General features: G+C 38.2%; 3 protein-coding genes across 8 annotated transcripts; 2 read left to right on the top strand and 1 right to left on the bottom strand.

The window, feature by feature from the left end:
- The first annotated feature begins 1,353 nt into the window (after positions 1–1,353).
- LOC103715125 (protein NUCLEAR FUSION DEFECTIVE 6, mitochondrial) lies at positions 1,354–8,184 on the top strand. Its single transcript, XM_008802656.5, has 3 exons — positions 1,354–1,608; positions 2,379–2,497; positions 6,315–8,184. Exons 1-3 carry the CDS (start codon positions 1,457–1,459, stop codon positions 6,332–6,334), a joined length of 291 nt encoding a protein of 96 aa, XP_008800878.1. The 5' UTR covers positions 1,354–1,456; the 3' UTR covers positions 6,335–8,184.
- A 1,716-nt stretch (positions 8,185–9,900) lies between these two features.
- LOC103715126 (protein CORTICAL MICROTUBULE DISORDERING 4-like) lies at positions 9,901–14,010 on the top strand. 2 transcript variants are annotated; one of them, XM_039131703.3, is made up of 6 exons: positions 9,945–10,250; positions 10,911–11,306; positions 11,406–11,677; positions 12,720–12,884; positions 12,959–13,050; positions 13,149–14,010. In XM_039131703.3, exons 2-6 carry the CDS (start codon positions 10,916–10,918, stop codon positions 13,825–13,827), a joined length of 1,599 nt encoding a protein of 532 aa, XP_038987631.3. In that variant the 5' UTR covers positions 9,945–10,250; positions 10,911–10,915; the 3' UTR covers positions 13,828–14,010. The 2 variants fall into 2 exon arrangements, with proteins under 2 accessions (XP_089781607.1, XP_038987631.3); XM_089925481.1 differs by having other exon boundaries at positions 9,901–10,250; positions 10,911–11,677.
- Positions 14,011–16,378: 2,368 nt separating this feature from the next.
- Positions 16,379–24,344, bottom strand: LOC103715128 (peptidyl-prolyl cis-trans isomerase CYP38, chloroplastic-like). Of its 5 annotated transcripts, none has more exons than XM_026807699.4 (8): positions 23,965–24,266; positions 22,254–22,544; positions 20,766–20,965; positions 19,265–19,500; positions 18,855–18,997; positions 17,068–17,139; positions 16,758–16,981; positions 16,379–16,533 (listed from the first exon to the last, which is right to left on the bottom strand). In XM_026807699.4, the coding sequence occupies exons 1-8, from the start codon at positions 24,133–24,135 to the stop codon at positions 16,482–16,484; spliced, it is 1,389 nt and encodes a 462-aa protein (XP_026663500.3). In that variant the 5' UTR covers positions 24,136–24,266; the 3' UTR covers positions 16,379–16,481. The 5 variants fall into 5 exon arrangements, with proteins under 5 accessions (XP_026663500.3, XP_088560721.2, XP_008800882.4 ...); XM_088704595.2 differs by having other exon boundaries at positions 16,798–16,981; positions 23,965–24,248; XM_008802660.6 differs by having other exon boundaries at positions 23,971–24,247.
- Between the last annotated feature and the right edge of the window lie 769 nt (positions 24,345–25,113).

The following is a 25,113-nucleotide window of genomic DNA, read 5'->3' as shown; positions in this document are numbered from 1 at the left end:
CGGCTCGTGAAATCCTGGGGTCGGCTCTTGACGTCTTGAGCTTGACTCTTAAAGTGTCTGAAAATGGTTGTCTGATGTTTTTGACTAGTGGCTTTCTGGGGTCGACTCTTGGGGTTTTGGAGTCGACTCGTCCACTACAAAAGCTTTCGAAACACTTCAAATACTTCTCCAAGTTTGAGATTTATTTTTTTAAGCTTTTTCATGTTTCTCTGACCTTTCAAACTCACTGAACTGCCTATAAAATAAATTGACTACTTCACAAAATCATTAGTATCATACTCAAATATTTTGTACTCATCAAAATCAATCTATTGGGTCAAAAGTTAATATTGCATGGTACATTAGTATATATTCTCGGTGCACCTCAGAAGAGCCAACTTGCTTCCAATCAACCCGATAGGGAGCTAAGCATACCCGACTTGATCACATATAGACTTGGGCACTGGGCCGGGCCGCCCATGGCCCAGCACGGCCCGGCACGAAGCGGGTCGTGCCTGGCACGGCCCGCTTGCTACAGTACCGGGCCGTGCCAGGCACGGCCCATTCAAGGGGGCCGTGCTGGGTCACGGTTTTCTGGCCCGCGGGCCGAGCCCGGCATGGCCCATTAGGGCCTGGGCTGGCACGGCCCGCTTCTTGGCCCGCGGGCCAAGCACGGCACGGCCCGCGGGCCAGCCCGGCACGGCCCATAAGGGCCTGGGCCGGGCACGGCCCGCGAGCCAGGCCCGGTTCAGGCCCTTATGGGCCTGAACCGGGCCCGGGCCGTGCCTGTCTCCATTAAAATACCCAAAATACCCCTCAATTTAGCCCAAAATACCCCTCAATTTAGCTGTTTTTGGACTGTTGGGAGGGGCATTTTTGGAAAAATCCCAAAATAGCCGTTGGAAACGGCTATTTTCTCCCCCCCTCTCCAGACGGGCCGTGCCAGGCACGGCCCGTTTGCGCCCGAGACGGGCCGTGCCAGGCACGGCCCGTCTCGTACCGTGCCGGGCCCGGCCCGCCAATCGACGGGCCTGGGGCCGGGCCGGGCTTCGGTTTTCTGCTGAGCGGGCCGGGCCAGGCACGGCCCGTTTAGACCCCTGGCCCGGATCTAATCACATATAACTTAACCGTCAGAACTAACAAATACAAGTTTAAAAATTAAGAAAACTTTAGACATAGCTCTTACATTTACCTAGTGAAAAGTATAGAGAAGCCCAAGTCCAACCGGCCTAGGAGGTTGGAGCCCAGCTACGAAGTTTTGCTCGTGCCCTAGGGCCTGTCTTCAAAAGTCCTGTATACTGCTCTCTAGGATACCTCAAACTAAACTGTTCTTGCGGTATTAATCCCATCATATCATTGCCAAGGAGTCGTCTCCATCGAGCGGGTTATTTTGGATAATTTGCTCCCCCACGGACTAGCGTAACGGGGCTCAAGGGCAAGGGTTCCGAAGGGAGTACTCGAAGGTGAGGGCGAAACAATGGCCGCCATGGGCGGTGCACGAAGAACTCTTCTGACCTTCCGCTCTTCTTCTCCGGGCCTCTTCACCGGTTTCAATAGGTCACCCTCTTCTTCTCCGGCTTCGGCCTTTGCTCGCTTCTCTCGCCGCAGGCTTCCCTTAGCGATTGCCAGGTATTCCCCGCATCTTCCCCGGCTTTTTTTTTTTTTGTCTTTATTCTTTTCCTTCTTCTTCCTATTGGTTTCTTTCCTTTTTGCGGTTTAAAATGTTGTTTTTCCACGAGAAATCTGTAAAAGGTTATTTTTTTATTTGTATCTATGCTTCTTTTGTGGGGTGCCTTCCTTTTTGTTGTTGGATTCATTGGTTTTGTTCTTGAGTGCTGTTCCTTTATTCGATTTTTTTTTTGCAGTTCGTTCCTTTTTCTTTCCGTAATAATTGTTGTTCTTAGATATTCATGAGAAAAATTTCGTTTTTGCTTAAAACTTTATGCTTCCACTAGTTCTTTTTCTTGAATGTTGTTCCTTTATTTGATTTTTTATGTGTTCGTTCCTTGTCCCGTTGATACTTATTTTTCTTCCTGTTTTCCCATTTAATATTTCCATTTTCTCCACGACTATCTACTTCTATTACGTGGTAAACTTGTTATATGTGGTTCGGTTTACGAGCCTTTGGTATCAAACCCGTCGCCCTTCTTCTTATAATCATTCTTACTGTAAAGTAAATAGTAGCTTCTGATTTCAGACTTTTATTATCTCTATCAATTAAAGGGGGATGGCCATTCTTTGTGTATTTCATGGCCTGTTTGTATTCCTAAGAAATGAGGTTCTGCTATCTTTTTATTGAATTTCTTTCTGTTACGCTTCTTTTCATCATATAATATCATCCCGAGACACTTTCAATATCCATTATGGATTTTACTTACTTTCTCTGTTGGTATTTATAGGCTTCCGGTGGAGTTGGGTTGTGCGCAGTCTTTGATGCCACTGCACAGCATTACTGCTTCTGCACTGCTCACTTCAATGCTGTCTTTAAAGCCTGGAAACTGGGCATGGCTCTCAGAAGGTAATTCCTTGTTGTTCCTCGCATCCTGCATTTTGCACTTTGGGTTTCTGTAGAATCATTGTGTGAAATGTAGTGTATAGATTTACTTGATTTTAGCGGTATATATGATATCAAATGCCGGTACAGCTTTCGCTTTCTATGAAGGTTTTACTTGATTTATACTTTTGCTTGGAATGGTCCAATTTAAACAACTCTAATGCAGTAAATTTAGGTGTTTCAACTGTGGCCCTAAGTTAGAGGACTATGGTTGCCTGGAGCTTTAGCTTTACGACAACCGACAACTCTTCCAATATGCATGAGTGGCAGAATTTCTTGCAATCCTGGGCAAACTTCAGCTTAGGCATACAAAATTGTACAAGGATATATGGTGAATGAATTACAATAGTTAAATTCTTTCCTCAACTGCATGAGTTCTTCCTAATATGTTCCATTTTAAAACAATATTGTTTGTATGAGACTTTGTAGCAAACACATTAATATTCTAATATTGAAAAAGGTTGGGGATTTTTTTCTTGATCAAAAGATCCTTCCATACCATGCTTGCACCATTCCTGACATGAATCTGAATATGCTTTGATTGAAAGAATCCGAATGGTGAATATATCTGCCACCAGAGACTTGATAACTTCCAATAGCTGCATCCTACAATTCTTTCCCTTCTTCTTTTACCTGCTTCTGCTACATGTAATTAATCGTTCAACAAACACCATTGGCTTTGATACCATATCTAAACAGTCATTTGCTGAAGTGGGAGTTTCTTTTTCTTTGTGTCTTGCAAATCGCTTCTAATAGCATGTACTTGCATCTTTCTTTTTCTTTGTCATTTTCCCCCACCCTTGCTAACCGTGAATAATCTTTTTGTGAATATTATTGATTTTGATTTCATATCTATGTGCAAAAGTTCTCTTTGAGCCTTACCTGCCTGTCCCACCTTTTGCATAGGATTTCAACTTTTTTTTTCCAGCAAGAACGTGAATCCCTCTTAACCATGATCCTCCGCACCAGATGGATTTGTTCGCATGATCTGTCCCCTTAAGGAATTCAAAAGTAGATAATTTGTTGTTATTGATCATTAAACAAGACAATTTAGAACATGGTGATGTGGTAGGTGCAATTGTTGTATAAGGTCTGGTTACACGAAATAAGATAGCCAGTAGATAAGACAACTTGCGCCTCTAACTGGCAACCTTTCTACTTAGTAGGTATTTTCTTTCTACCCATTATCATTGTCACGTTACATTGATTTCCATCAAAATATTCTAGGCGTGAATGTAATGTTTGTTGCCTAAGGTGTTAAGTCTTGTCCAAAATCGATCGGTTTTGGCTAAGACTGACATGAAATTGACTAGTTTGTGAGTTTTAGCGGTCTTGGCTAGTTTCGACTGGTTTCAATGGTTTTGATCAAAACCAGCCGAAACTACTGGTTCTTTTTCCTTTGTGGTAGGACTTGCAAATATAATGCCTCTCTGTTCTCTAAACATCCTGCTAATCTGATTATGAGTAGGTTTTGAACAAATTATATTCAAAAAAGTTCTTTACTTATATTATACATTGACAATTTCCAATCTATCTTGCTGATCTAATACAGCAGTAATTATGTTATTTCATGTCTACATAGGATTTTACTTCCCCAATTTTTATATATCAGTTCCTAAAACAATAAAAATGTTAATATATTTGATTAAAGGAGGTTGATATAACTTTTATGGTTAGGCACTTGAAGTATCCAATGCTTTGACATTATAATGGAGTCTGGTATTGGACAAACTTGTGTCATAGTTATACCTAAAGGAGATACCACATCACTTTATTTCTTGTGACTCATCAATCATGCTCTAAGGGGCATGGTTCCATCAATACCATGCTCAAGAATGAGTGGAATTCCAAATTTTTATCTGAGAAGCCTCTAAATATTCTCTTCATTGTCTCCCCTTGGAATTATTGGAAAATGGAAAAGGGTCTTGCAAAAGTCTATCTTCTATTCCATTTATATCTAATAATTTTAGGCGCATGTATTTTAATGTGATACTATTGAATAGATGAAGTGTTTAGAAGGATGGCCCTTGATCATTCAAACTATATGAATTCTGATCCTAGATAGCTAAAAATTCAAGAGTAAAATGAAATTAACTTACCTTAATCTTTTTTTTAAATTTTTTTTTTGAATTTTATTCTGACTTTTTTGGCCAAAACTATCCGAAAACCAAAACTCTACCTAGGGAATTAACAAATTTCAAAACATTGATCTTGCCTCAATTACACATGGTAGCGACATTTTTTTTGTGCCGTAGCTTTGAGGCAATCATCTGTTAAGTCAAAATGCGCTAGTGCTTCATGTGATGCTAGTGTTTTCTTATGGATGATTTTGCTAGCTAATAGGTCAAATAAAATTTATGCAACAAAAAGGTATTTTACAAATCAAAATGTAAAATTGCTCCATGTTGCTAGTATTCTCTCATTCATGATTTTGGTCAAACAGCATAGTTGCAGTTTATATACTCTTTGTTTTCTGTCAAAATACATTTTTTTTCTTTAACAAATCCCACTGATGGTAAACAAGAGAAAATTCATATTCACTACAGAAAGGATTGATAACCTTGTTTCTTGATAATATTTGTGTTGGACATCATTTTGTCACATCAGTAAATGAATACACATCTTTAATAGACTAGGTCTAGGTGCTGATATTTCTTTTCCCATTCATGGTTATTACTTCAATAATAATATAGATGCTACTGTTTTTCCTAATTTCAGTGATTGGTGAGCATATAATATTTGAGATAACTATTGTTAATCTAGGAACCATTTTATTTATCATCTTGAGTTAGTGTCTTCGTTCTGGTAGATTCACAATTTTAATTAAGCAAATATTTGTGAAGAAAAGAGGAGAAAGTTAATTTTCACAACAGAAAGGACTTTTTTTGATGTTTTGCCTCAACAATTTTTCTGTTGGAGATTTTTTTTTCAGGATTTTTTGCATGTTAGTCTGTACAATCTTTCATATTTGCATATTAATCTCCGCCATCCTACAATTTTTGGCATACAAGCCCCTTGGGTTTACCTAACCACACCTGGACGAAATATTCCTGATTTATTCCTCCAATGATATTAGTTTGCTAAGGCTTTCCATTTTAGACTATTGTCACCCTTAAAAATGAGGGAGGGAGGGGAAGGGGGAAGGGGGAAAGATGCGAGGTTGTGAGGTGGGCTAAGAAATATGAGAGGAGGGAGGCACAGAGAAAAGAGAGGGGGGAGGCTCAGCGAAAAAAAAAAAAAAAACTGTCCCTGATCTCTAACTTCAGCGCACTCCAAGGAATATTCAGTCTTTTTCCAGCTCTAGTAACCCTTAACTATAATTTGGTTAAGGAACATTAGTGGAAGGACTCTTGACAATTGGTGAGCTTGTCATGCCTTCTCCGACCATTTCTTTGAACAGTTTTTTTGCTTAACTGGAGTTATTATCTTTTTCCTGGTATCTTAACTCGCATCATAACTCATTGGCTACTACAATCACCATCTGCTTCCTTTTTCATCTCGACAATTCCTTAATATTCAAGGGCAAAGCTGTCATCTTTCTGTGTTTAATTTATGCAATTGATGGTGCATACCTTCACTGTTAATTTACTTGCTCAGAATAACACAATGCTTCAATTGGTTGGTTGTCAAATCATGCAGAAGTGTTTTTATGCTCTCCTTTACAATTTTATCATTGTGAACCATCTGCCAACCAAAATATTACTCTGTTGTGGTCTTTAATTCTTAAATACTGGCTGAAATTTCCACTAACCTTATCCTTGATTTTGGTGGCATGCTGTAGGATTTGCAACGCCTCTATAGCAGGACAGATGAACTGGGAAAAAAGCAGGGACATTCTGCTGTTCAGAGCATATTCAGTTACCTTCTTGTTTCAAAAAGTATTTCCTTCAAATATTAGAGAACCCCACTGGCGTTTCAATGGCCAATTTCTGAGTGGTTTTTGGCCAAAACTTTTCATCGTTTCATGCAAGAGCTAAGTCGAGTTCACTTTAATACTTTTCTGATGTTTATGTATCTCTAAACTTGAGAAGATCAGCAATATGGCCGGCCTATAAATTTTGATGATATCTTAGTCAAGTTGATTTTTCGGTTATTTAGTTCTGAATCTTTTTAGGGATTTATGACATTATGCATGCTGGTACTGCTTATGTTTAGTGCATTTGAGGGAGGTTTCTCTATGAATTGTGTTTCAGTGAGGTTTCCCTATGCATTTTGAGCATGCTATTCCATTACTCACATCAGAACTGCAGAATACCTAGGAGAACCTTAGGAAAAACCAAAAAGTTGATGAACTGTTCATATGTTTTTTTTACTTTAAAAGTTATAATAAGATGGCAGGATTTATAAATATTATGTTTGTAGAGATTTTGTAAAATTAAATGTTCCTACCGCAGAAAGAAATGTATTTAAGAAGTATATATTTCATAATTTTCTGAAAGTTAAACCGTTTCAGTACATTCTAAAAAAATATATTTGGAGATTATCAAGAAAAAGGATAAGATAGCATGTTTCAAGACATGGATTTTCTGTTCTTCATTCACTTGGTATCCATAACTTACTGCTTGGTTTCTGAGAAAATAATATACCATCGAAGTATAGGACCTCCAATGTAAGATCTCTTCCCGGGGCCACTGGTGAGAGTATCCATAAACTGCCCAAGGATTGAGGGTGGTTGGTTATTCCAAAGAAAAGCATGGAGACCAAGGTGTGCCTAAGCAAAGCCTTTTGTCTTGCTGAGTTGCAGGGGTGGAGGAAGGCTTGAAGGGGGTCATTAATTCTGGATATAGATTTATCTAGGGAGCATAGCTTTCATTCAAAATATATGTTGGTATGAACTCCATGCAGGAGGAAAGGAGTTGTGACAGTATATTATCATGCGATAATTCGAACATTAGGCAACTTTTCATCAACTTGTTATATGTTAAAGCAGACTACCATGATAGAATGGGAGTCTCTTAGACACAGAGAAATAGGTGCAATTTTTCACAAAATGATTGAGGCTTCTGGAACGATGCATGCAGACTTAGTGATTTCATTTATGTTGGACAAACAAAGCCTCCATCTGTGAGTCTCATTTATGTTGTTTATTTTGTTTATCGTGATTTCCGTAATAAAATACGCAGGGATTAGAATTCAAATGGTTTGGACTGTGCAGAGCAAATTGCATGCAGTGCTACCAAATGTTTCGACCGCACGAAGCAAGTGTGAGGAAGGATTTCGATGATGCTGGTCATAGTGATTGGTATGGATCATTGGTTTTGAATGGTTCCCAATATAGATTCCACAAGAAGGGCATAGCTGCATGATCAAGTTAGAAATGCATGCCAAGGGAGGTAGACATTTCTAAAACCTTAGAAATATACAAGCAGAAATATCAGCGTTTGCATAGAAAGCAGTTGAGGAGGTGCCGGTTCTACTTTGCCGAGCTAAAATTCTTGTATCAATTCTGTCAATGCCGTGATGTGGATTGCTTCCCTCCTGGGCACTGTACATCGAACGCTGTGCATCATTACTTGCTTAAGCCTAAACTCTCTGATTATTTTACTTTCAAAAGTTTCATGGAGAATTGCACCTCTGTATTGTAGGACTTTGGAGAATTTGGGAGGAGGAAAAAAATGCGGACTTCTCTGCGTAAGTTTAAGGGTTCTTCACATCCCTGTCCGGCTTTTTTTTTCTTCTAATTTTTGCTAAGCGCTTAGCGTTAATTAACGCTTAGTCCTTTCTTTTCCTTAATTTCTTCTCTCTCTTTTCAGCTCTTTTAATAGATCTTGGATCACCGTCCCTCTATATTAAAGAACGAGTACTTCTCCGCGTACCCCACCAGCTCATAACCAAAAATGAGTGGTAAATCAGGTTTTCAGTGTCATGCATATTGATATGTAATCAAAAAATGGGGAAAAAATGCTACAGACTTGAAAAGTGTGTCAACTTGTATTTTTTTTAAAAAAAAGGATTGTAAATATGTTAGACTCGTTATTAGTAACAAGGTAATTTATGGGAGGAAACTTCAAGATTTAGCTTTGGACCCTCCAAGAGGCTCTTGTTGGTCTTTAAACTTTGTTTATAAGCATAAGCAAGGTTTTTATTAGTAAAACAAAGGGAAAAGGAAGATACAATAACAAAAACGAGTGACATAAGCTTGCCTCTTTTTTTTTCAATAGCTTATCTATAAAGAACTGGGATGAAACAAACCTCTGACCTCTTATATAATGCATGAATATGCTATTACTATAGCTTAATCGGCACCAATGAATGCTTGACATGTTGGCCACTTTAGATTTATCTCCTAAATATTTTTCTTGCATTCCACCAATGAGTACTTTAATCTAAATGGAATGGCCAGAAAAAAAATTGAGGAGACAAATCTAAACGTGGCACTATCTAATCCCTCCTCCAAACATGAACACAAAATGTAAACACGGGCACATATGCATGCATAAAGCATGCGCGTGCAAGAGAGAGAGATATAGAGGATATCTCATATCATTCTTAATGATGGATATCATGGTGATAAAGTGGGAGAAAGAAGACCTAATTCATCATTAACATGAGTCTCTAATGTTACCCTTTTGTCTTTTGGAAACATTACAAATGGGAGAATGAGTGCTTCCTTCCATTTTACACTACATATCCATCATCCTTGTGGCGGGCCACATTAAGATTTTAAGAATGGAGCATACCTTTCAAGATACTTAACCACATCATGCAATTTAAGCCTTCTCCTTAAAAATAAAAAAATTAAAAGAAAAAGGAAAATAGAATGTGTTCGACTCTAGTAAGCATGGATCAATGTTTTTATATCTGAATCAGACAGTGAAGCAAGCTGTTATCGACCGAGGTTGTAATCCAAACGGAGAGATAAACCACACATGAAAGATCAGCTGCAGTTGATAATGTAAATAGTAGCAGGTTGTTATCTTGCCTCAGATGGTGAATAAAAGCATCTCTCTCTCTATGGAGTGTAAATGTGGAAGGTTCACCATATAAATGCTGAGAGGATATTGTCATGGACTATGTTCTAAATGTTTGAATCTATTATTACAATCCAGATGATCATATATCTTGTTCCATCATAAAATTGAAGTAATGAACCCATCACCCATTGGCTAAGATCTCAGCTATCAAGTAAAATTTGACAACACTCATTATTTGCTTTTCTCAAGTTCATGGCCCTCACGATGAATTGGATAGGGTCGACATTAAAAAAATAATTAAAAAATTAAAAAAAGAAAGAAAATTGGATAGGGTTAGACATTATTTTACTCAACAAATTTGGTTAGAATACGTAAGAATCATCCCCCTCGGACAGGAATGCCTCCCCTCTCCCTCTCTACTGAGAACAGGAAGGAGGGTCTTTTGGCCATTTCGCCCTTTCCATTCAAAGAATCCGAGAGGGACGAGGACTACGACCGTTCCAAGTCCCAACCATCTCAGAATCCCTCCGATGAACGCCACTGGTTATCTCTTTCTTCATTCCCGTCCCCACCTCTTGCTAGTGTCAATCTTTTCTGATGCCCAAGATCGAAACTTTGGAACAAATTCAATTATTCTGAGGCCTTTTGTTTATAGTATTCTGGGTCCTTGATTGATGTTCTTATTTTTTTGCCTCCTTGATCGCTACTTAATCTTGGCGTAGGTCAGGGGATTCGTTGGTCGATTTTCCGACTTCGGTTTATCTACTTTTGGATCAGAATACGAGAATTTTGCTGCTCTTGAGGTAAAGATGGGACTTTTAAGGTTTTCGTTTCCTATAATTTAATTGCTCGGTTACGTAAGCATGTGATCTTCTTTCTTACATGAATGAAAACAGGAGTCCCCATTAATTTTCTGATGATTTTGTCTGTTGTTTTTCTACTGAAATCTATTTTCCCTTGGATCGTGCTAACGCAAAGCTAATTTTAGGTGAATTCTTGATAGGTGGTTAAAAATTACATTTTCTGTGGGTTAAAGCAGTATTATCATCACCTGTTTGATAAATGTTCTTGATGAGTCTTCATCTATGATACTTTTTGCGATATGTTCTTATGTGACTTGACAAAACTGATTCGTATTCTAAAAGATTTGGAGTTGGATTTCTTCATAAGTTTTCTCTGAATTCACTATTCTTGCTTTACACTGCTTGTAATTTTCTGAATTATCTCTCGCGCTTTTAACCAAGAATTTATATAACAATTTGCTTTTCTAGTGATATTTCATGATGACATATGTTTATTGAACAATTTATAGGAGTTTAGTTAAGATTTGCATTATCGCAGCTAAATTGTGAGGATTAGCTATTTTATGTTGATGATTATTACAGATTTCAATATATAATCAGGCCAATTTCTTACACTTTGTACTTTGGCATTTTGCTCTGTTGCTTCCCCTTACTTTAAAGATAAGATGCCAACATTGACTCCGGGGACTCTACTGAAACTCCTTGATGGCATGAAGGTGGGTGCTGCCAAACCGATCGGCGAGCACCGGAGTGCGCTCTTGCAAGTGTCTGACATCTTGCCAATAGATGTCGATGAAAAGGATCTCTGGCCAACGCGTGGGTTTTACATTAAGGTGTCTGATTCTTCCTATTTTATGTATGCTAGCCTACCATTTGAACAAAATGACCTTGTTCTTAGCAACAAGATGCAGCTTGGGCAGTTCATGTATGTAGATAGATTAGAGCCGGGCTTGCCTGTTCCGGTTGTCAAGGGAGCAAGGCCATTGCCTGGAAGACACCCATTGGTGGGCAGGCCGCAACCTATTGTGCCAATGATAGAGAATGGAGAAAGATTAGGTACAATTCTTACTAATTGTGCAGTCGCTTCGCCTCGTAGAAGAAGCTTATGGGGACTGAACATGATCCCAATGAATGGTGTTTCTTCACCTAAGCTAGGGAAGTCAGCCATGTTGGATTTTGGAGAGAGAAAGCCAGTCAAGGAAAGAACACAGACTTGCCTGATTTCTCCACTGATAAATGGGAGATTGCCCAAGGAAGCATCAGAGATGGCTTTTGGATCACCAAGGACTGGGAATATTCTGTCTAAGATAACACATTGGAAGGGAGAAATTGCCACTAAAATAAGGGAAAGCAGCATCACTTCAAAATTTCGCAGGAACAAAAGCTTGGGCAATGAAGGACTTGGAATCCCAAGGACTCCCTCCACTGTATGCACCCTTCTCATCTTTCCTTTCATCTATTGAATTAGTAGTTTTATATTATCCAGCACCTATTATAGTATTGAAAAAAGTTACCAGACAAAGGTCACTTGCAATAGCTAAAAATCATGTGCAAGTCATTCTCTGAGCTTACCAATCTGCTAAAGATAATCCAAATGTCTGACAAGAAGTACAACTCTTGGTTTAAGTAATTGGGCAAACATGAATGCTTTTACCAAAACTAGAATAGACGTTTCAGTTACATAATTTTGTATCCATATATAAATTTTATCCTTGAGCTCCTTTTCACCAAAAGTAAAGAGAACTCTATAAACTGTAATCTAAGCACATATCAATTGGCTTCTGTTTAATTTGGTGTGCTAAGATAGGTCGCAAACCCTTACATGGCTGATTTAATCTAAAGATCAATTCATGGATCAATTATCTCATAAACTGGATTGTCTTCATCAATGGCTATGTGCTCAGATTACATGCATTGCTACTTATATATCCATGAAAAGGAATGTTACAAATGAAATACTAAACTTTTTATTTTTTTTGAGCAATTCTATGTCTTCGCAGCAGTTAAATTTGAGCAACCACCCTCCCCCAACCAAAAACAAAAAAAGGAAAAGAAAAGAAAAGCAAGCAGCCCATGCTCTTTGCACTAGCACTTACTAAACATCATAGATTTCTACATTTGAAATTCACACACCACCTCTTATAGGGTCTCTTACCATATAATTTGTTAATTATGTCAATGGATATCTGCCTTGCTTTCTGTGTACAATGGTGTCCTGATCAGAAGGTCTGGGGAACTGGCATGGGTAGGTTGTATTTTTTCCTTTTTTTTATAAGAAAAAATAATTGGAGGAGGGGGGTTAGATGAAAAGAATAAAAACATCTAGGGTGATTCGAATGAAGATAGAACAAAGAGATATTTTAACCTCATGTTCTGCCAGGCACAATTAAGATACAGAAAAAGGAAGTTCCCTAAATGATGCAGACTGCCATTTGCTTATTTTTTTTAGCTTATTCTTTTTATTTACAGGAGAACTCAACTACTGCCCCTCCCAGTATTCAAAGTGTAAGAAGGGCATTCTCCTCTCATGCATTTGATGAAAAATGTAAATCAAGCAAACGTCACCAATTGCAAGGTACTCCAGAAAACTCCATTTTTCTCACATTACCTGGAAAGCTCAGTGAACTAGGAAAGGTATGATATCTTATTTTCTACTTCTATTTCTTTAATTGGACCTACGAGAAAATATGCTGATAATGAACTGTCAGGAGGCTATACGTCAGAGTGCAGCAGCAAGAAACACAGCTCTTCAAGCACTAAGAGATGCTTCCGCGACAGAAACTTTAGTTCAGGTTCTCAAGTAAGATAATCTATATACTTTGCATATCATAATCCAAAAAGAATTAAGATCTTGCATAGGTCTCAGGTAAGATAATCTATGTACTTGACTGTTTGCAGGATGTTTTCGGACTTGAGCACATCTGCAAGACTAGATGCTCCAGCTGTTTGTTTCGATCAGTTTCTAACCTTTCACAATGAGATTGCAAACATAGTGAACAATATGGAGGCAATACAAACTTCCACTGCTGGGACCAGTGATAAAGAACACATCATCAACAAACTAAACAACGAGGAATATTTGCTTTTATTGAATGAAATAGTAGATAACTTGACTAGCCGATATGAGCTTGCTAATGTTCAAGCAAGAGCAGAAGCATTTTCCAAATTGGATTCATTCATGCCTGACAAAATGAAAGCAAACCTTGGTAAAAGTTCAAGATTAGATGTAAACAAGAATAGATTCCTGGCTAGAAAACGCCCTGGTTCTGCGGTTACTGATGTAAACAAAGATCAAAATTCTAGCTTGTTCCGATTGATTAAATTGGCTAAGCAGATAAAAACCGAGGCTGAAAACTGGTTTATGGATTTCTTGGAGGCAGCATTGGAAGCAGGTCTGAAGAAGACAAAGGAATCATCAATGGTTGATGATGAGAAGCCAGACTGCTGCCCTCGGTCATTAATTATCAAAGTCATCAACTGGGTAGAGGTGGAGCAGAGTGACAGCAGCAAGAGACCAGTTCATCTTAGAGCAGCAGAGGTGGCAAGAAAGTTGAGGATAGAAGTAAAGAATCCTTAAATTGGATTCTGCGACCGCATGCATTGTGTCATCCGATATGTCCATGGTATACAAAAATTTTCTCTTTTCTCCTCAAAATGATCAAGGATAGAAGTAAAGAATCCTTAAATTGGATTGTTTCTTGTGTATACCCTAAAGATGAATACATGGAATTTTTTTAATTTTATGATTGATGAGATAAAAGCTTTTCTAGTAGAACCACAGATTGCAACAGAGTCATGATTTCAAAAAAAATAAAGCACGAAACTTGAGAAAGCAAGAGACGGGCGGTCGCCTAAGGCTCCGGAGTCCGTAGAGCTACAGTGAAAGCTAGTAAGCTACGCCGCTCCGGCGTACAAGACGTGGGAAAGAAGACGTCCGCAGGGCTACAAGCCGTGAAAGCTACTTGCCTGCTTCGCTGTTGCCTGTGGGAAATCGCTTCAGCCTTCAAGATGACGAGACGTGGGAAAGAAGTCCCAAATCCCAATCCGATCGCTGTAAAGCTGGTAAGCGCAGCACAGTAGCATTATTCTTCCTTCGCACTGAGTTCGCAGGCAGCAACCGTTCCCAAAGCCGGTCCCAAACCCCATCTTCCCCATTGCTTCTCTAGTTCTCTTCTCGGCGTTCTCGAATTCTCGTAGTCGCAGACTCGCTCAGCCGGCCGCCGGCGGCAGTCAAGCTTCTCATAGAGTCACGGCCTCATAGGCGAGGCGGCGACAACCTCCTCGGCGAGAAGGTGAGACCAGATGGCCTCTCTCTTCTCTCTAATGCGTACCGAGCCGGGCTGGAAGGGAGGGATGTAGGAATCGTAGTTCTCCCTCATCCTTCCTCTCATGTAGGGGTCGCAGGAGTCTAGTTGGCAAAAAAAACTAGTACAGGAAATTGCTGATTCTTCTTCACTGTTTTAAATCTAATCTCAGATGCTACGCTTTAGATAGATTTTTCAAGACATTTGGTGATCAAAGACTAGCTGATGACTTGATGCATAACTTTCCATAATAAACATGTGCATGCAGTCATGATGAATGATATGATCAGATGTATTACTTCGTCAAATAATCTTAGGTGAGGCACTTGACAAGGCTAAGCAAGCATTTCCATGCTTTTATCATTTGCATTATATTGGCTAGAACTTGCCTCGTGATATGATCTCTAATATATTAGAGAGGAGAAAGAGGACGATTGAAAATAGAGATTTTTTCTAAAAATAAAGAGTTTTGGGATGGACGGGTTTCCTAAGAGTTCTTTTCTTGTTATTTTTCCAAAGATCCCAAGGCTCTAGAATTTCTCTGATTATAGAAGTTCTCCCATCTTCTCTTTTATAATGGTAAGGATTTGTGGAATTTTAGATTTAACGCGACTACGTTTTTTTTTTTGGAGCTTTTAACAGCTTCCCGTTTCCTTTCTGGTCGATTTCTATCTCACATGGGAAGATGGCACGAAGACAGGATTTTCCTGTGACAATATCATAATGTTTTCTGGTTAATTATTCAAGCTGATTCTTTTCTTCTCAAAGATTCACCGTTTGCGATGTCAAACTTGTTTCTGTCGGAAGGAATCTACTGGCCAAATTGGCGAGGTCTCTTATATTGGATCTCAATTTCACTTTGGTATTTGCCCGAGCTTCCAACTGTCCTAATTCTAAAGAAGGAATGATAAGTGTGTGTATGTGTATTTGTGTTCTTCTTCCTTTTTTTTTTTTAATAAGAAAACACATAATTACAAGGTTTTAATTGGGATGGGGCCGTCCTGGTTTTTTAATGAAAAACCAAACCCTGACGCCGAAAATGGTGAATATCTCATCCGGCCCATTTGCCGACTCCAGGGCAAAGAAAATATTACCTTCTTTCAGTGGAGCACCAACAACTGCCCTGCACTTTGGTCAATGATTTCAGAAATCCGATAATAGGTTGTATATCTAATTAACATCATTCCAGGGCAAAGTTAAAAATGATGTAAAGTTAGAGCTAATGCGAAAAGAACCCACTGTTTAGAATTTAGTAAAATGTATAAACATAGAAGGGCCCCTATTCAGGATCAGATCATTTTTCTTTTACAAAGCAGTCCACTCAATTGAGTACGAAATTAAATATGGATAATTAATTAATTAATGCTGTTAAGAAGATCAGACGAACGTACAGAATAATTCAAATGAATTGACTGCACTTGAGAAGAAAAATATTTACGCTATCCTGTCACTTTCCCTGCGGAGGAAATCTACCTAGAAGTGAGTTCTGAAGTGTCTAGGGAATAATTTTCCATCTTCCAAATGAAAAAACTCCACAATCTGATATATTTGGAAAGACCTTCGAGCTTGTCTGCTTAAGCTGCAGAACTGTTGCAAATGGACTCTGAACAGAAAAAATTTGCTCCCCGTAATGGTGCACGGGGACTTGGCTAGTTATAAAGTTAAAATCTCAGAGCATACTGCTGCAGGCCTTTATAAAGTCATAAACTAACAAAAAACCACCACTAAAACGAATATTTTATGGTTGTCTCTGTATGGCAGTTTTTGGAAAAACATAAAAAAAACAAATCTAACATCCATCTTTGGGCCACAATGTAAACCATGTGAATAATAATAATAATAATACAATAGATTAGGCTAATGTATGACATAAATAATATCTCCTCATACAGCTTACCTCATATGGCTGAAATGCTACAACCTCCTACTACAAATTCTGGTTTAACCTGCTTCCAGTTATCGTAGGTTCAATAGATCTCCTAAACAGACAAAATACAAGCAACTGTTCATTACAGCAGCACTTACATGCAGGGTTCAATAAATTTCTAAGATTTGCATCAACAGCACAGAAGTCATGTTTTTATATATTCAAAGGAATATGAGGGTCTATAGTGCATGTCCAGCATATAAGTGCTCCATAGCCTACATGGATGCTGAGAGAACCAAACAGAAAATAGGCCCTCTAGTACATAAAGAAGTTTACCCTACAATCTTGTAACTTGGGTTGACAAGGTTATCAAGACCTGCAACAACTTGGATTGATTCAATGACATCTCCCACCTTGAGATCTGCTAAATAATCCTCATTCTCAGTAACATATCCAAACACACTATACCGCCCATCCAATATATTCGCATTACTAGGTGTCAGTTCACTTTCTTTTAAAAGCCAGAAGACCTGGCTGGAAGCAGAATTGTTGTCAAATTCCTGTTTCAAGTTCAGCAATGCAGAAATGAAGTCAGGGCTGATGGTATAAAACTTTTTATCGATAAGGGGATCTTTGTATGACTTACATCTCTAGCCATTGCCATGGTTCCAAATGCATTAAATGGAAGTCGGGTTTGAGCTTTATATCGTCCAAGTTCCTAAGAAGATAGTGTAGAATCAGGATATGCACCATGGAGTTAAACACACAGCAATTATATGGAAATTCACCACGCAGCAATGATCATGCTGAAAGAGTAATTCTATAAATCCATTATTAGTTTATCACTTACCAGATATAAGATTTTTCAAATGCATATAAGGATTGTTAGAAAACAGATAACATGAATTTTACATTTAACCTCTATGTAGATGTTCAGACTCTTCGAACCTACGTTACAAAACATGCTAGGCACCAATAACCAGCATGTTACAACGTACAGCAGTTTCAAGAATTGGTTGATGTTGTTAATGTGAGTGAAAATGCAGAAAAATCATTTAAACAGTCTAAGCAAGATATGTTTGGCAGGGCATAAGCTCCCAGGGTGATTATCACATACTAGGATTAAGCGCATACGATGACAACATGAGCAAGTCAAGAGATAGCTGGAGTTGAGATCTTTTTCATCAATTGATGAAATGGTCAGTTATTACTGCTGTACTTGGATTGCTATGACCCATCAACTAACGTTTGGTACTAGCTTTCCTGCCACGAGGCTGTACTAAATGGTGGGGGCGCACACATCAGCTAAAGTTTGGTACTAGTTTTCCTGCCACAAAGCTTTTTTTAATCGGGTGTGTGTTAGGTACTAGTTTTCCTGCCATGAAGCTTTCTTCAATTGTGTGCATGTGCACAATCTATGCATGCATGCACGTGAGTGCATGTGTTGTGCTCGGCCTTGGAGCATGAGGTGATTGGCAGGGCTTAACTTGATCTCCATGGTTGCAGCACAGAGATTGTACCATCCTGACACTTGGATGGATTGATTGTTGGCATCCTGCAGATTCACCGAGACACCTTTCTTCTGTTTTTTTGTTTTTCTAATGTTTTCATGGCTGTTTAGAGGGTTTTCAGTGTGGTTTTCTCATAATTTGGGATTAAGGGAGGTTTGTGAGCCCATGATTAGGTTTCTTATGTGGGTATCAATACTGATATCAATTTGGTATTCGGTTTATGGTGCACATGATCCTTCTTCCTCTCTTTCTCACTTTTCTTGTTATGTTGTGGCTTGTATTTGGAGGATGTACTGTCATCGGACCTCTCCTTAAGGGTTGAGTCCAAACACTCAAAAATATCCCTAGTCCTAAATTATGATATAAATAAATATCAAACAAGCCTTTAAAAAACCATCCCGGTAACTGTCCTGGTTCATCCCGGCAAATGCCAACCGGAACAACCAGACTTTCATGTATCGGGTTCCCAGAACCATCCCAAGACTCAACATCTCACCATTCTGAATGGCTGGGACAGACTGCTACTTCAATTCTTGCAGGCATCAACCAATGTTTGGGATCATAGTTCCTACCAAGGGGACTCTCTTTAGTTTAATCAGTAACATTCACTCCCAATATTGGCGGACAACCTCCTCTTATTTCTCTCCATAATGCATCTAATTGGAGCTCTTAACTGGTGTATTCAATAATGAAGAGAATGTATTTCCTAGCCATAAGCCTTAAGAGATCATGCAAAAATATCCAGCCAATGCTGGCAACCTCACATTATATGCAATATAGTTATTTTTTTTCATTTATCCAGGCAAATCAAAGATGCCATCACTAAGAAAATGCTAGCATTAAAGGCTTTGAAACGTCAAAGATATAGTCTACCCAGGTTATTTAAGAAGATGAATTAGAATTCCTTCATAAATCAACTTACTTCTAATGTCACACCATAGACCGGCATTTTGTCACTAGTAGCCGTGATTTCTAGAGGTATTGTTCGGATTTTTTCTGTACTTGGATCAATAAAACCTTCTGCAGGTCCCTCAGGATCTCCAGTTTGAACAACAAAGCCATCGGCTGCAGCAGTACCATGTAAACTTTGAGTAGCTACATACTTGAACAAGAAATAAGACAAGCACCCAACCATCATGAATTAAAAATACAGACTCCGGAGTGAGAAAATGAGACACATGCACGCATAGCTCAAGTTCTTAACATAAAAAGCTGATGATATTTGCAATATTGCAGATAACCCCAGATTTTGCATGGTTGGATAATATCATTGATGAATCAGATGTAAGCATTTGCCTTTAACAATTTTACCAATATGAGACAAGGATCTACCTCTTTGGATTTCCATTCCATCATAGAAGTGCCTTTCCACTAGATCCAAGAAATTCCCAGCTGTCACAGGGGCATTGTATCCATCAAGAACTATGCGAAATACACACTCCTGTATGTTGGGATTGTCCTTAACTTTCACCTTCATATCAACAGTTGCCCTCCCCTTTAAAAGAGGCATACTACGGTATTCCTCTGGCACTTCATATGGGAAACCATCCACCATATCCTCTTCAACACTGCAGAAATCCAATGTCGCAGGAATATCTCAGCTGCAGTCAATGACAAGGGTATAATGAGAACTGTGCCTTTTAAGAAGGCTTATGTAAGTGTTCTTTTGTCAGATATTTCTCACCCAAAAAACCAAGCATAGTTAAACATCAGATTGATGTCTTATAAGCAAGTAGAAAACAGTTCAGTGCTTTTAGTAACTATCAAAAAGAAAATGGTAATAAGAATATCGCATGAATTTTCAGTGCAAAAAAAAAAAAAAGCGCACCTATTATATCTATAAGGAAACATGTCATGTTGGGATGAAAACAAAAAGACATTCAACAGATTCAAGAGGAATGGTAAGGCTAAAAAGAAACATCTATATTGCCCAGCTTTCAGAAGCCATAACACCATGTGGAATTGCGAAAATGTGAGCCTTAAGTTCATGCATAAATCCAAAAAATGACATTATCCTTGGTATAAAGCACAACACCTCCACAGTTACTGCTCTAAATAAAAGAGCAGATAATATCAGGTCCTGCAGCTATTGTAGAAACATAAAACCACATACATGACTAACATAGTAGTAGATGGAATTTTCTACCTTAGGTGCCACAGCCACTTCAGAATCTCATTCTCACACCTGCTTCCTGAGTGCCTCCTTTAAATTTGTTTGAAATCTCAGCTTCCCCACCCTAGCATCCAATGATACTCCAGCACCCATTCACAATTCATGTAAATAAGGTAGGAAGTAATTAAGCAATAGTAAGGCCCTTTATTAATTTCCTTTTTATGCTTTCTAGAAGTGACATCTTGGCTTTAATTTAGTTATCTCATTGCAAATTCAATGGTTGAATTGGGGCCTTTAGGCTCTAATCTACAATTGATACTAATTTGTTGGATGATCTGATACTCCAGGAGAAAAATTATGTGCATGTGTACACCATTTGCAAATTATGCACAACTGCTGCTAATATATACTTCACTACTACCTTTTGTTTGAAGTCTGTATTTTCCTTTTATGTGACACTAGAACCAAATCTTGCTCTTTTAAATCACCGAACACATGTTCAAAGTTTGGCATCTTGCTCCCTATTTGTCATTGTTGAATAGGTTTTAAAATGCAGTAAACTAGAAATGGAAAAATATAAGAAAACTATGTAACAGATTAGAAAAAAATCAAAATGCAAGATCAGGACATATTTAGGTTAGTGTTGTTGATATTGGAATGCATATGAAATAATTGCACTATAACTAAACACGAGCATTGTACATGATAAAAATATCTTACGCTCCAACATATTGCAGAAGCTCCTTTTGTTTTGCTGCAACTGCATCCCTATCCCGTTCCTCTACAATACGCTGGAGCTCTTCCATTCCAGTGGCCAACTTGTCAACCAACTCTTGTCCATGTTCTTTTTTTGATTCAGCCACACTCGACAGAATCAAAGTTCTCCCCTGATTGAGAGCACGAGATGCATGCCTCACATTCTACAATTCAAAGCAGAAAACTTTGTAATTGATTTAATTTTCTTGATTATGTAATTGCACAATCTATCAACCAAAACAATCCAGTTTAACAAGGCATCACCTAGCTAAAATAAATATTGCAAAGCTTCTAAATAGCAAATGCAACTGTTTCTAAGTTTGGAAATAATGAATAACGGGTGGCAGATAAGATAGCTAGAATCATTAGATTATTACATTTGGGTTGTGACCACTTGGAATATGAACCATCCAAGAGATGATCCATTAGAGCAAGAATATCAACATCTGGCCAACAAAGCAGCAAGGTGTTAACCAGCTCATTGGCACTATGAAAGGTAGGGTGGACTATCGTTGTCAAACAAACAAGCTGTTCATGATATGCCTGTATTTGGCTTAAACTCAGCTCAGTAAGAGACTGCTTCATCAGATTTAATACTCGAAAACCTTGGCTCAGGAAGTGTTCTACTTTCGTGGGTGTGGAGGTGGTGTTGGGTTTATCTCTTTTTTGGGGGGGGAGGAAGAGGGGGGGGGGGGAGGTTTAGGCTACAAGATGGTTGAGTTAAGCTCGAGCTCAGCCTGTTTACAATATAAGCCAATGTCGAACATGACTTGACTTGCCTAAGCTTCATTCATTTACACCCATAGGATGGAGGTCAGGATTGAGTTCATTAGATTTAAGTTTGCATTTGCCTAATTCATTTGCAGCTCCATTACCCCTGCTCCTAAGTGAGGGAAACCCATTACATTAATGAAACATAATGTGCTCCACACAAGCGTGGACCAAAAACTGGTTTTTCTAGCATCTTCCAGAAGCATCTTTTACTTTTTAACTTTATGAATTCCAATAACATACTTGCTAATTTTACTTTGAGATTTATTAGTTATAAGTAATTTAAGAACCACATACTCAAAGAAATTTTGGAAAATTGACTTACACATGATTTAATATGTAAACAACATAATCAAATTGGATCTTGTGCTCCAAAGGAATGTATAGTCCATCATATGGATCTAAATCTTGTGATCCTAAACTGACCAGACCGAAGAATGGGATCTGGATCATTTAGGGACACTGAAAGATTCAGATAGTAAATCATAAGATTTTAACAACAATGATGCCAAACATGACCGTTATGTACTTATTTTAAGACCATGGGTTTGGTATGACATTATGTAACATGCATAATACAGTGTAATTATAAAACACAAACCACTTAAATGATTGAAGAAATTGTAAGTAAAGGAACAGCAAATAAGATCTCAGAATGAGATTTTTGTTAGCTATGCTTACTCTCTCAACCAAATCCAATGCTCTGACCCCAGAGACCTTGAGACTGCCGGTTATATCCTCCAGAGGCCTTTGAACCTCCCAAATAGCTTTGCTATTAATAGGCAATGCATACCTCAACAAGGCACCAGGATCTTTAATAGGTGGTCCAGAGATTAAAACTGAGAGATCAGGCAGCACGGGGCCTGAAGGGGATGCATGTGCAGGCCAGTCTAGTGTGGGAACACCAGTGACCAATCCAATTGCCAATGCTATGGAAACTGAACATTCCTTCAGATGAAATGAGTTCTTCTTCTGCCCAGAAATTCAAAATATACACAAACAGCTCTCAGCATTTACCATAATAAACTGTTGTAGTCTTAATAAGAGAACACAAAAGAGTGACTGCAATATAGAATGGTATTGTATTGTACAGAACTAATCCAATTCTTTCCAGCAAGACAAAGAAAGAATTTCAAATTACACTTATCGTTTAACTTTCAAATTTAAATTCATTTTTTCTAGCAACATGATGGCCCTAAATTTCACGAAAGAATCCATGTCAACACCAAGAACGCAAGCTGATCTAAAGGAACTAAAATGTAAATGGAAGTAGTTTGAAAATCTGAATACTTCAAGGAACCGTTCCGATAAGAATTTGATTATGAAAAGTTAAGTTCCATAAGAGCAAAATGGCACAAACTAACCAATACTCTCTGATAAGAGAAGAATGAAAACCAACTGGATTATTCATCTGACCCATGAAGAATTTCTCTCTCAAATATTTTCATCTTCTTAAAACGAAATATGACCATATTGATATACGATTCATATTATACATGACATGTGAAAAGGAGATCTGATATTATGAATCCAAAAAAAAGAAGAAAAAAAATAAAGGGAAATGTTCTTAAAGTCTCAGCATTCTTACCAAAGGAAACTATCTTAATATATACAGTTAACTTTACAAAGAAGGAAATCGGAATTGTGCGACTAATTCAACCATCCCCGGCAGAAAAGGAGACAATTTTCATCTAGCCCATCAAGAATTTGCCATTCTCTTTAAAAATTTCCAATTTCTTGATCAAAAAGCACTATGCAATGCTGCAGAAACCATATCAAACACAAAGAGGGAAATCTAATCTAGAGGAGATAAGAAAGTCATGAGAAGTGGTCTAAGAATCTCAGGCTTCTTTCTGAAAGGAACTATTTGAATAATGATAAAAGAAAAAAGGTGATTTTCATAGATAACATAATAAAATTAACCAAAAGTAAGACCATTTCCTCCCTTTTTTTGGTACAGAAATATCTTTAGTTGTCCATCTAATAGATAGAAAAATCGTCTTTATTTAAACATTACGCTACTTACTTGAAAATAAAGTAGCTCTATATGGCTCGAGAATCTTTACACTGAAGAAATTGTGATGCAATAGAATTAAACAAGAAGAGGACGTATTTGCTCTCACATCGTCAGCATTCTTACCGGAAGGAACACATTTCACAAGAGTTAATTTTGTGTCTTCTACGAAGCACAAAATGCAAGTGTAACTGAACCCACTCTATGCCACGCAAGAAGCAAACTTTAATTGAATCACTCATCAAATACGCAAAAATCACGACAGGTTCCCCCTTTCTTGGTGGGAATTAGCTCTACATTGCTTTCCATTTTTAAAACTAGAAACATATAGTGGGAAATGATCTAGAAAAGTCCGCATTGGAGGAGAATTGGACCAACCGCTACCTCTACCCTTAAGGATTCGAGTTTGGGAAACCTCGAAGAAGAAGACGAGGAGCAACGGAACAAGAGGGTTCTCCGGTGCCCATCGAAGCAGCTCCACTTGGCCGAGACGGAGGATCTCGGGCCAGTGGCGGAGAGGCGGCAGTGGGAGGAGAGGAGGGCAGCCATTGGAGCCAGCGTTTCGAGAGGAAAGAGATCCGGGAAGGTAGGGTTTTGGAGTTCGCGAAGAGGAGCGGAGAAAGCGAAGATAAATTGGTGGTGGAGATCCGCACGGTGCGGATAAGGCTGTCGTAAAAGACGAGGAGTATTAGGATTTTTTTTTTTTTTTTTTTGGCTGGTTCCAGGCCAAGCAAAAAAGCTCTCTGCCTTCGGATTTTGCCCCTGTTTGATGAGGTTTGGGTGAGACCTCTTTATAGATAATATACTTCTAAATAAAATAAGATATTATTTCACATGGTCTTAAGCTGAAAGAAACTAAGTAGGACTTTGAGGATAGGTTTGTGCCGAATATTGATACTTTAGCTTTACAAGGTGTGAGGTTCTTCCATTGCAGAAGGCAATATTTCATTAGCATCTCCATATCTATTCTATGTTAAATGAGTATGCTGGGATCTTTGTGTTCATTAAATTTCCTCCAAGATGGAAAATTAAATAACTTATTTATTAAAATTTTATATTATGTAAAATATGTATGAAAAATTTGAAAAAAAAATGTATAGTTTTCTCATTAGATAAAAAATTCATTTAAGTTTAAATATAAGTCCATTTCTCTCGTTAACTACTCTCCAAAGATTGCTTGATCCGGCTAACCCTATTTAGTTCGCATTTGGGTCAAATTTGATGGTTTAGGAAGGGTCTATTAGAGATTGAGTTTTATAAAGTAGACTAGATTGGGTTCAAATGGATAGCCTGAAATTACTTTTCAGTGGGTATGGTCAAGAGCTCTTGACCCAAACTCTAAACGGTTGTGATCAAAGTTTTGTATATTATTATCCTTACTTTAACTTCACCTAACTCAAGATAGTGGTACTCCTATTAATAATCCAACATACTAATGCCAACATACTATTCTAACTTCACAATAGGTACTAGATATTACACATAAAAGTAAAATAAATTTATTTTAATATATTTTAAGACAAATTT

Source organism: Phoenix dactylifera, chromosome 9 (genome assembly GCF_051530095.1).
Source record: "Phoenix dactylifera cultivar Ajwa chromosome 9, Ajwa_hap1_PhDact_Kaust_v1.1, whole genome shotgun sequence".
In the NCBI taxonomy this organism is placed as follows: domain Eukaryota; kingdom Viridiplantae; phylum Streptophyta; class Magnoliopsida; order Arecales; family Arecaceae; genus Phoenix; species Phoenix dactylifera.
The sequence above is the reverse complement of the archived record's forward strand: the minus strand, read 5'-3'. Positions and strand labels throughout refer to the sequence as shown.

Excerpts from the sequence above, each read along its gene's own strand:
- LOC103715125 (XM_008802656.5), top strand. The coding sequence starts at position 1,457 with ATGGCCGCCATGGGCGGTGCACGAAGAACTCTTCTGACCTTCCGCTCT. Across the intron at positions 1,609-2,378 it reads CTTCCCTTAGCGATTGCCAG|GCTTCCGGTGGAGTTGGGTT; the intron begins GTATTCCCCGCA and ends TGGTATTTATAG. Across the intron at positions 2,498-6,314 it reads CTGGGCATGGCTCTCAGAAG|GATTTGCAACGCCTCTATAG; the intron begins GTAATTCCTTGT and ends GGCATGCTGTAG.
- LOC103715126 (XM_089925481.1), top strand. The coding sequence starts at position 10,916 with ATGCCAACATTGACTCCGGGGACTCTACTGAAACTCCTTGATGGCATG. Across the intron at positions 11,678-12,719 it reads TCCCAAGGACTCCCTCCACT|GAGAACTCAACTACTGCCCC; the intron begins GTATGCACCCTT and ends TTTTATTTACAG. Across the intron at positions 13,051-13,148 it reads ACTTTAGTTCAGGTTCTCAA|GATGTTTTCGGACTTGAGCA; the intron begins GTAAGATAATCT and ends GACTGTTTGCAG.
- LOC103715128 (XM_026807699.4), bottom strand. The coding sequence starts at position 24,135 with ATGGCTGCCCTCCTCTCCTCCCACTGCCGCCTCTCCGCCACTGGCCCG. Across the intron at positions 20,966-22,253 it reads CATTGGATTTGGTTGAGAGA|AATGTGAGGCATGCATCTCG; the intron begins GTAAGCATAGCT and ends TTTGAATTGTAG. Across the intron at positions 16,982-17,067 it reads CCATGGCAATGGCTAGAGAT|GAATTTGACAACAATTCTGC; the intron begins GTAAGTCATACA and ends AACTTGAAACAG.